The sequence below is a fragment of the Phaethon lepturus genome, unplaced genomic scaffold (assembly GCF_000687285.1).
Source record: "Phaethon lepturus isolate BGI_N335 unplaced genomic scaffold, ASM68728v1 scaffold5493, whole genome shotgun sequence".
Taxonomy (NCBI): domain Eukaryota; kingdom Metazoa; phylum Chordata; class Aves; order Phaethontiformes; family Phaethontidae; genus Phaethon; species Phaethon lepturus.
The window spans coordinates 30,708-42,383 of NW_010526855.1; the positions used below are offsets into that span (position 1 = coordinate 30,708).

Genomic DNA, 11,676 nt, shown 5'->3' on the forward strand with positions numbered 1-11,676 from the left:
TCAGCTTGCTTACTGCTATGCTGAAACACAAAAGGACAGTCTTGTTGGTAGCCATTACCCCAGCAAAAAAAAAAAATGGAGAAAGCCTGAGTTCTACTTAAAACTGTTTCTCTGTTCCTTATACTGTACTCAGACTAAGTCTCCTTTTGGATTTATTCTCAACTTCTTCCCCAAGTTGCGATGCAATTTCAGCTTAGGTGGAAGATTTACCTGTAGTTGTTCTTCCCAAAACCACACATCTCAAGGACTGTGCAACAGCTGCATACATAGGCTGTGACAATAATCAGAAGACTTTAGTCCTGTGCAAGTAAAATGCTTATGGCTGCTTGCAGACAGAGCCAAAGGAACAAGAACTTGAATGATCTCTGCTAATACAGGGTTACATCAAGACTGAAATCACTAAGGTGGACTTAGGGCGTAGTTTAGAGTTCATGCAGCATTGGGGGCCTTCTTTGGGAGTCTGTCTCCCAAACCTCTGCCAGGTGCCTGGAGTGCCATAGACTCCTTCACCAAGTGCTGTGCCACTTCAGAAGCTGCATTTAGCAAGGCATGCATCCATCAGAGTACCCTGAACCCAACATCTCCGCCAGTAGAGCTTTGCTTTAAAGGCCTTCCACTGGAATGTACATGTGGAGGGCTGCTGGAGGGCATGGGAAGTATTTCTAGGGGATTGTCTGTTTCGGGATTGTCATGTTTTAGCTGGCAACTAAGCACCATGCAGCCTCTCACTCACTCTGCCATGGTGGAATGGGGGAGAGAATTGGAAGAGTAAAAGTGGGAAAACCTGTGGCTTGAGATAAATACAGTTTAGTAGGTAAAGCAAAAGGCACACACCCAAGCAAAGCAAAACCAGGAATTCATTCACTGCTCCCCATGGGCAGGCAGGTGTTCAGCCATCTCCAGGGAAGCAGGGCTCCATCACGTGTAACGGTTACTTGGTAAGACAAACACCGTAACTATGAACGTCCCCCCTTCCTCCTTCTTCCCCCAGGTTTTATTGCTGAGCATGACATCATATGGTATGGAATATTCCTTTGGTCAGTTGGGGTCAGCTGTCCTGGCTGCATCCCCTCCCAGCTTCCTGTGCACCCCCAGCCTACTCACTGGTGGGGTGGGATGAGAAGCAGAAAAGGCCTTGACTCTGTGTAAGCACTGCTCAGCAATAGCAAAAACATTCCTGTATTACCAACACTGTTTTCAGCACAAATCCATAACATAGCCCCATACTAGCGACTATGAAGAAAATTAACTTTATCCCAGCCAAAACCAGCACAAGGGTGTACCATCTAAGTGTATGTCCTGCATCGTCTCTCCACCTCTATTGCAGTGCCGGCTGTTCTGGGATTCTCTCAGTCAATGGATCACAACTTTGAAAAGCAGTAAACATGAGCCATTTTTTCTTCTTCTTTTTTTTGTAAAATTTTTCAGTCCTTGATATGGAAAGATGGGTCCAAGCTATCTTTTCTTGGCTGGGAAAGACAGGTCAAATGCATGGTAGAAAGTATTAGTAGGGGAAAGATGCCAAACATGGAGCTTTCAGTAGATTGTGTGTATATAGGTAACAACTCTTGAAAACTCTTGTACGTGGGGGTGGCTTTTCTATGTGTCAGCATGCAAGGTCACACTGACATATATATGCTGGTAATGTAAGTTTTAGAAGATTTCAATGCAGATTTTACTCATGAGGATCATTATTTCTTCTCACTTTCCACTGATACAGTGCTTTAGTATTTAGAATGAGGTTTTAATACTAAGTTTACTGGAATAATATGTAAAGGAAACACAAAGATGACAGATTTTTTTTTTTATTAAAAAAAAAATTCTAGCTTGATGTGTTCTCTGAAGGTGAGGCGTACATAGGAAGTATGCTTTCCTCAAGGAGAAGTGTAAGAAGCAAGTCAGAAGTCTTGTTTATCTTAAAATTAATAGGCATTGTGTCATTTCCAGTAGATGCACTTTGTGTTTGATATATTTCTTTTGGTAGCTTAAGTCAGAAATACATGCAGTGTTTCTGGTAATTCACAGGTTTTATACAAGCTTGTTGTCATACAAAGTAGGGTTCTATTGCTTAAGAGCACAGGATGTAGAAATAATCTGTCAGGTAGCTGAGTAGGTTTGATATTCCAAATTTATCATTAAAACAATTATGTGCTTTTCTTCAAAGGTTAACTGGGAGTTTAGGGACAGAGAGCTGCTATCTCATTTTATCTCCTAGTCATCTGCAAGCTTAGGCAAACACACTTTTTCTCTGGGAAAGAAATGTAATTTCATTAATTCCACTACATCGTAAAGACAAGGAAGGACATTTTATTTTTAAGAAAGTGTACATTGCGATACCAAATATAATACTGGTGACAGACAGTGTCCCAGCTATTAGATAGAAAAATACATACTCGTTTTTCTATCCTTCCAGTAGAGCTTGTGTTATCCACAGCTTCAAGAAAGAACCTACGTTGTTGTGTACGAAGCTAGGGAAAGCCATGTGTGGAGGAAGGGAATGGTACTTGGTATCTTGGCAAGTACCTCATTCAGGCTTCATTGAAGGCCTCTTGGATTTGTGAGATTAGTAATGCCTGTTCAGAACCTGGGAATCAACATTATCTGAAAGAATTGATGAAAAAGTTGGTACAGAAATCTCTAGCCCATTATTTTCTTAAATTCGTTAGCTAGTAGTGAGGAAGGTGGCATTTCCCCAGTATGTAACTCTGTTCAGGGTTTCTGTTGAGTGTCTTGAAATTTTTTGCTTATCAAAAAGCTTGGGTCCTCCCTTGCAACTGGATCAGTAACATTTATACAGGTCTGTGAAACCTGACAGGAAATCAAGTGTGGAGGGTTGGACTCCCGAAGAAACTGTTTAAAGAGGTCTCTAATCTGTTACAGAAAAGGCTTGTCCTTTTTATTCCTGCTCTATGCCTCTCTCCTTGTAGCTGCTTATTGAATGTTGACTCAAGGCTCAATTAATATGACGAACAGATTTTTCCTCTCTCATGTTGTGTATTTGTTTAGTTACATTCAGCATGTAGTCGCAATTGTTCCGAGTGCCTTGTCTGCTTGAAGCATCTCCACCATCTTGTTCCTTCCCGCTCCTTCCATTTAGGAGACTGAAGAGAAAAATGATTGTGCTCAAGTCTAACAAAGTACTGTTTTGTTAGCTTCCAGTTGACCTTTCTGCTCTGTGAGCATGACATTGAAAGGACATAAAAATACTGTCTGTCCAAAGGGCGAGGATGTTGTTATAAACTCTGAACCTGAGGGTGATATACAAACGTTAACTTTTCCAGATAGCTTAAGATAGTTTGTTTTAGTGATATACAAATGTTTACTTTTCCAGATAGCTTAAGATAGTTTGTTTTCTAAGAAGAAAAAAAAAAAAAGTTTTAAAAACAATTATCATCACTGTAGAGTGAAAAGAAATAATATAAAATTATAGTCCAAAATTAAACCCCATACTTCTGCTTATGTTCAAAGTTACTCAGCTTCCTGGCATTTTATGCATTCTGAGTTCTCATTTCATGGATGGTAACTGATGGTAATGGCTGCTCAAGTGTTGGTCATAGTGGAAATAAAACTACAGCATTTGCTGTTAGTTAAATAAATAGTAAGATAAATGTTGGTGTCCCTTTGTTCATTAGTGACTTCTGGGAAGGTAGTTAACAGCCAGTTTTGAAGACATAGCTTTGAAACTTTGGGTAGGGAAGCAACCTCTTTATGTCAAACTGTCAACATGTTCTGAATATTTTTTGGACATTGAACAAAATGTTAGTGAAGCGATCCTAATAAACCAGCACCTGTACTCTATAGTCTTGCCATCTCTCCCTGTATCACGCTCTGAAACCAGGATTTTCCTATTGAGAGTATTTGTCAGAGCAGCAAAAATTCTTGTACTTGAGAACATTTTTACCAGGAAAACAAGCCTTTACCTTGTTTGGGAAAGCTAAAATAGGAAAAAACAAAATAAAGGTGAAGGTTTGGTTTTGGATCACTGATAAAAGGAGATGAGCATCATCAGGGTGTTTGCTCCTATCTTGCCAGGATATGCAAATCATATTATTGTAGGTACCCATTTGCTCTCCACCAACTCATTTCTCATTTATGTGGCTGTATTATGGCTTCCTTTGAACATACATTAATCAGAGCAAGAATCGTACTTACCATATCTATTTTGCCCAGTAGGGAGGGTCTTATTTAAAAATACTAGTATTTAGGTCCTTGACACCCCAACTCAGGAAGTTTGGCAGTCTGGGAATAGTACAGTACCATTTATGTTATTGACTCCCTTATCCTCTTGTTTGGATGTCCGTAATGGCCCTTCAGGGTGCTGCCTCTCTAGCATTGAGCAGTTGTACTACAACGCAAAATAAGAGACTGAACAACTGTGCCCTCCAGCAATTCCCTGGATGCACCTGACCGCAGCCCCTGAGGCAGCGTTTGCCCTTTGGGGATGCGTCATGCCTGCGTTGGGTGGATCTGTGCTGTCTGCCAGTTAAATCTGTGGAAAGTTAGTGCTTAACCCATCAAGCGGGTTTGTAGTCATCTGCTTTTTGAGGCTATTACAACTCCGGTGGCTACTCTTGATTTTTCTGGTGCTTATCTGAAAGGTTAGCTGTTGTGAATGCGAGATGTTTAAAAACAAAAAGTCATCCTTCTGTTTAAGTCTATTTTACACCTAAACTAAACTAAAAACTAAGGGTCATGAGAGAGCTTTTGAAGCCTCTCATGGGACTTTTAATTGCCTTTTTACTTACTGTCTGTGCAGATCTGCCATGCTGTAATTAGAATTTTACAGCAGGGAATGATCAAATAGAAAATAATCAGCAGCAGTGCTGACTGGAAGTCTGTCTCACTTTCTACCTCTTGTTTTACTATCAGGAAATGCTTAGATATTATTTTAATGTTAATAGGGATTATTCATGTGCTTTTAAAATGTCTATGCATTTATGTAAATAAATTGGGCCATTATGAGTAAATGTTGCTGAAGTTTTCAAATGTAAAATATTTCTTTTTACAGTTATTTTATGAGCATTTGCTTGTAGCTGTGTCAAGGATAATGATACTTCTAAAAGTGCCTAACATTTCTAAGTCTTGTACAATTTACCCAGGCAATACACATTTTCTGACCATTTCAGTGCAAATGGATAGGTAGCTATACATTACTAATCTTTGAAGACTTTGGGTTATCATTGCTTTTTCCGTTCTTTTTTTGAATTAGTAGTACAACAGTGGCCCTTATGGCTAATTCCTCTACTCCGTCTCGTGCATGTGAGAACTTGTAGTAAGAAAAAGAGAGTGTGTAAATTTATGGAAACCTTTATTTTGATAATGTTGAGGTTTTTTGCTGTCATATTTTAGTTCTATTTTATGTCAGAATGGTCATTTACAGTAATAAAGAAATATCTTTTATCTGTATTTTTTGTAGTGTTGGAGTGCTGTGTGCATATGCTGCCAACCAGCATTTAACTAACCAAGTCCGAGGAGCAAAGAAACTGGTTAACAGTAATTTTAAAGATCTGAAACTTTTCCTTAACGACACTCCAGCGGTAAAGAATTTTTTGTTTATGGGGAATGGGGGTAGGGGGGAAGAGCTATAAAAAAGTATTGAGAAAACAATTGTTCCTTTCTATTTGGTATAAATCACACCTGTGGTATTTTGTTTATTCTTTGTGTGTCAGTCTCATGAAGTAGAATAAAAGATGCAAGGTAAGATATTTTCACGTAGCAGTAAATGTTTGGGAGTTACCCTGATGGATCAGCATCCTTTGAGCGTCTTTGAGCCGTCCTGGAGTACGCTGTGATGATGCTTGTAGGCCCTTTTCCTCCTACTGAACGAGTGTAGATCATGAGCAGAAGGTGAATCATTTGGGAAAACTATAGTTTTAAAAGGAATACATATAAAAAAAGATAGTACTTGAAAACTTGGATACCCTGTTACTCTTTCCTGTTTCCTTGTGTTTTGAACTTACTTGTACGTGCTCTGGGAGTGAGCTACAATAACTTCTCTTCCAGAATTATTTTTGACTATTTTTTCTTTAAACCAGTGTCACACTGTGCCATGCTGAACAGGAAAGAATCTCTCCTTTCTACTTTCAAATGTTCCTTAAAGCCCTCAAAGCAGTCCTCTGCATGTCTTTTTTCCACTGAAAGAAAAAAAGAAATGCTAGTAAGGAAGACTTGTAAACTTTCCCATGTACAAATTTAAATTCTTTGTGCATTAATATGAAAAAAAAGGCCAACAGTTGTATCCTCTTGGCTTTCATTAATTTTAATTAACTAAATTTAATGAATCTGTTTTACTTGCACGTGGCTGATACATTGCAAATAGGTGGAATTCACACAATTATGTGGGATCTATGAGTGTGATAACATCCCAGTCACAATAACTCCGGGCTCCCATAACCTGTGAGCTGTTTTTCTGCTGACAGGACTGTATGAGAACAAGAGACACCCGGGGGATGCCATTAAATGTTTCCATATCTGGAGTTGTACCCTATACAATTACTCATTTGCGCATGGTGTTGCGACAGTCTGGTGGTGAAGGTACATGGCAGGACGTGGAGGTTATGCCAACAGTCTCTCTTGAAACAGAGTGCCTTTCGTCAGTCCGGAGCTGACTCAGAGCACAGAAAGACATAATCCAGTTGACTCAGAAACCGCCAGACTCCCCTTCACAGCACGCTGAGTGCCGACAACGGGAAACGTTGGAGTAGAAAATCTGTTACATAGAAGTAACTATTTCAATAGAGAAAAAAAGTAGACACTAGCTAAAAAGTTAATAAAAATGCCTGAGATTGAATTTAAAGGTGTCAGGACTTGAACATTTGTGCCAGGGGTTTCTCAAAGTCTTAGGTAGTAGGTTTCTAGTTTTGGTGCAGGATGATTAATTTTTCTTTTTCAGACTTGATGGTACTTAGTGATGCAGTCATCAGATATATCTTCTAAGTCATTTTGCCAGACAAGGTACATGGGTATCATTTATACACACGTTTGTAAGAATTTCTTAAGGATATGAGAAGACTTGAGCTTCTTGAAAGAGTTGTAGTGTCTAACTAATTGACTATACAGCTCTGAAATCCTAAATGATGTCCTTGACTCATCAGTATGAGGTGTACAGCACATAAGAGGATTTGTAAAAAGAAGTCACATGTTAAGAGTTCATGTCATAGAAGGTTTTCACATCATGAGTATTGAGTGCTAACACTGTTAGTTACACAGAATTGCCTTTTGTCTGTGGCATTGCTGGAGACAATGCAAAGCCTGTAGCCCTGCAAAATTTTAGGCCTCAGGTTAGCCTAGGAAGACCAACCAACCAACCAAACAAACAAAAATATACCTACAGCCTTCTTGGTAAGAAGCTCTCAATTTTTTTCTCCTTTTTTAGAGAAAGGAGGTCTGCCTCATACTTTGTCATTTAATTACATCCACTGCTGTATGATTGATAGGTTGGTTTGAGGGTGGCTTTTTTGTATTTTTTTCTTTACTCCGCAGAAAGTTTGAGACTGCAAGCCAGGTACACTTTGGTGCACGTTTGAGTCACGTTATAATTGGAACCCCATTTGTCAAGTGTGTTAACTTTTATATTACTTTAACTCAATTGGGGTAGGATTCATAATGCATTATTTTAAACATGCAGAAATCAATGAAGGTTATTTAATGTCTTTTCAAAATTAGCATAGTAAGATTTCCACTTGGGATGGTTCTTTTGGATCCAAACCCAGGATCTGGTGATAACTTAAGTGGCTGTTTCATATTGTTACAGTGTCTTGGTAGAGCCCAAGTTGTGACTTGGCCAAATCCACTGGGGGTAAGGAAAACCATTTTGGTTAAGACAGAGCAGCCATCTCCTTTCCACAAGAGAAGCTCTGAGAGGCTGCCCAGGTACAAGCCAGTCTGGTGGATTGCTTCAAAATTACCACTCCATTAAGTTGCCACGTGCCTCTCCATGGAGGAACTAATGCCACTGGAAAATCAAATAACAGAGATGAAGACATGCAAAACCTTATTGGCCTGACTGACTTGAAGCCTTTGTAAGGCCACAGTTCCTTCTACATAACACTTTTAAGCTGAATCATTTGCCCCAGAGATGTTCCAATTCAGTAGATTTCCCAATTAAGCACATCTTTTATTACATGCAGTTCAGCCAAGCAAGGTCTTAAAATACTTAGTTAACTGTAAACAGTAGAGGATTTGAGGGGGTTGCACAAATATTTTGATTGTTTCAAAGTGGCGGTTTGACTTCTTATTTAAAAGCATTACTTTTTCCCAGTCATTTTAACAGGTTTTTTTATCATCATCTTTTCAGCAAATTGACTACTTGGTGAGCCAGTACAACACAACTAAGGATAAAGCACTCTCTGACCTAAATAGTAAGTACTTTGATTTAACAAGGTTAGCAATGTGTATTTAAAGACTTCGATAAGATGATGATGTAGATAGCTCATAATGCAAAGTGAAATTTTATTTATGAGAATATGTTTTTTAAGGAGAAGTGGTGTTCTCAGTGGTAAATGAGACTAAAACCTAAAATTCATTTCACATAAAATATCTTGGAGCTGATGTAATGCATGTTATTTCCTGAAATAAAAGTCTTTTATTAAATTGCATATACAGTAAGTCAGGCTAATATTTGATTTTCCTTTTTATAGTTCAGTAACCACTAATACTTAATGCTTTGTTAGAATATTATTCCCCAGTTTTTAACTGTGGAGCCAAATGTCAAGGAGCAGAGCTACTAGCTGTTTTGATGATTCCAATGAGTGAGATCCCTCTGTATTTGTTTATTTTTGTTGTTATACGGTTGTCCTTTACCCAGCTAGAACTTGAGGTGTAAGTTTGTCTTCTTTCTAAAGCTGCTTAGTGTATTTGCCGTTTCAGAATGCGCAGTTGAAGAGCAGGAGATAAAACTTGAAATACAACTGCTGTACTTTCCCCTTCATCACAGTTAGAATACGAGGCGTCACATTTTAAAGCTCTCAGTAAACAGAAACAACTAAACCAGTGATTTTTTTTTTTTTTTTAATTTAAGCATAACTTTCCAAAACTCATAGTAATAGAAAGGGCTGACCATATTCAGTGCAGATTAGAATTCAAGATGCATGGTTAGCAGATCTTAATAAATGTGTACAGGTCTGCATTTCAGACTGCAGTAAAATACAGAAATACCAAAACCGATTTTAAAGAGGATTGTTGCTGGGATCAAACTATGAAACTGTGGCAGCATGCCACATATCATGAATTGATGGCGCCCAGAATCTGCGCTGCTAGGCACATCTAGGTTTAAAACATATTTTAAAGGTAGTTCTTAATGCAGCCAGCTTGGCATACCCTGAGGCCAATGTGTCTTGTCTATATGAGGCTACTAAAGCACACTGAATGTGGTTGTGAAAGTAGTAGTAGTAGTCTTCCTACTTAATTCTACACAGGAACACTCTCGTCTAAAAAAAATGTGTTGTGTTTAAGTCTATAATAATACTAATAATGTGACATGTGCATTTCAAGTAATAGCTTCCCAGGCACTCCAAACGAAATTTCAAATTAAATATTTATTTGTTCTCAATGTCAATTTACGTTAGTTAACAGGAACCTAGCTGGATCTGTGGTGAGAGTGCTCATCAATAAATAAAGATAGCCTTTATTTTCTTGAAATACCAGAATTAAATGTGTGACACCTGGGGACAAAAAAATTTCATTCTTAAGGGAACAACAGTGGCACAAAGCTCAAGAGAAATGTAGATTCAGCTTGCCCACCTAGGAAAATGCTGAAAAGTGTTTTCTCCTTGATAAAAATTCTCATCCCAAGCCAGATGTGACAGTGCTGACAGTAATGGATGGTTCTGTACCATGCAGTATTCCCATCTCATCAAGAGCAGAAAAGTCAAAAAGCAGTTTACCATGATCTGAAAATGGGGGGAACCCAGCAACTACCTAAAGGATATGTTACATTAAGATGTGTCACCAAACTCTGCTTGGCATTTGTCTGTCGTCTTACTGAACTAAGCTTCATTTCTGTTTGTGGGCAGTGGGAGAGGAGGGTTTGGAGGTGGGACAAGTGGGGAAGCGTGAAGCCAGCGCTGTGAGCATCAGTGCTGAATGTACCGCCTGAGCGGGCAGGGACTGGCAGACGTGTGCTTAACATGCTTAAGGGATTTCAACAGAGATGGCTGGGTTGTGGGTGACCTTGACATTGCTGGATACATGAGAAACAGGAGAAAGGAAAAGAATTAATTTTCTTGTTTCCCATGCACTACAAAAACATAGTGTGTAGTGGAAGGGTATGCCACAAAATTCCTGTCCAGATGCTGGACCACTTTAAGATAGATTGTGGGGAAAAAAATCTACTTCCAAAAAAGTAGTAAATGCAATAAAATGCATATTTTGGAGTTTGAAATGTTATGTGTCTTCACCTATATGGTCAAGTGCTAGTGAATATTCTCTGCCATATTTTGGTTCACTGCTTTCATTTATAGACCTATAGCTAGCTAAAGGAGAACCGTCTTCCTGCGTTATCTTCTGTCACAATGTTCTGACTGTCAGGCCTTAGAGAAATTTTAATCATATATGTATGCTTTAAGTAAGAGTCTGACAGCACCTGTGCTAAGAGGTAGTTTAAATTGAACTAGTGTGTAATGGGTTCTTTTAATCTCTCCATTCTACAGATGTTGGACCTTTGCTTGGAAGTCGGGTTCAAGAACAGCTGGGAAAAGAAGTACGTCCCGCACTTGATGCGGCTCTAACAATGGCAGGAGGTAAAGATGTACATATTGTTGTATTAACATTCTGTTGCCATGGTAAGACAGGCATCATCATTCTAATGCACAGCATGGGATGGCTTTATGCAGTACTGTGATTTAACTTAACATTTTTCTACATGCCTTGATGTTTCTTTTAAACTGAGGATTTCAAATATTTTAAGGTTTATAAATATATTTAAAAACTAAAAGATTTATGTGCCATTGTTGATACCTAGTTTCAGCAGTCATTGAAGAGGGATGAAATCCAAATTCCCCACTATAGGTAGTTTTCTGTGCCCTTGAATATAAGGAAGACTAGGAAAACTGTGCTTTGAGCTGCCCATAGGTCTTTGCAGGTTAGTCTTTGACAGGCCAGGGAATGAACATACAATGGTCCTGTGCTTTACACTGCAAAGCCTATTATGAGAGTGCTAACCATCATTTCTTCATTATATCTTTGAGTTTAGCATTGCTCACGTTTAGTTCTGTCTCCCTTTAAAGAAAATACTCTTTTATTATTTTTTCTATTTAAGGGTTTTTTTCAGGAATCAGATACAGCTTATAGAGCAAAGGGAAAGACATCCCTAAACTTGAGTCACTTTGGCTTTATTTTACCCATGAATTCTTTCTCATTTACTCGTCATCGTTCTCCTTTTTTGCTTTATTTCTCTTATTTGTCTTGAAGTCAAAGTGGAAAGGGCTATCAAAGGTAAAAAATACAATAAAACCTTGTGTTGTGTGAAGTGCACTTTATTTTCGTAACTCGTGTATTTTTAGTTGTAGCTGTGTGGTTTTTTTGTCTACTAAACACCTGTCCAGTGGTTGTTTGGGTTTTTTTTGTTTGGTGTGATTGGGATGAACTCTAAAGCCAGGCAGTGTTGAACACTCATTAATGCTTGCTGACAGTGTTGAACACTCATTAATGCTTGCTGATGAAACATGATCTCTTTCC

General features: G+C 38.6%; 1 protein-coding gene across 4 annotated transcripts in view; it reads left to right on the top strand.

The window, feature by feature from the left end:
* PROM1 (prominin 1) overlaps positions 1-11,676 on the top strand; it is a 61,505-nt gene that overhangs the window by 25,583 nt on the left and 24,246 nt on the right. For all 4 annotated transcript variants that reach the window (XM_010283183.1, XM_010283185.1, XM_010283184.1 and 1 more), the window contains 3 exons: positions 5,417-5,537; positions 8,297-8,360; positions 10,650-10,739. In XM_010283183.1, coding sequence (XP_010281485.1) covers positions 5,417-5,537; positions 8,297-8,360; positions 10,650-10,739 — 275 coding nt within the window. The remainder of the gene's footprint in view (positions 1-5,416; positions 5,538-8,296; positions 8,361-10,649; positions 10,740-11,676) is intronic.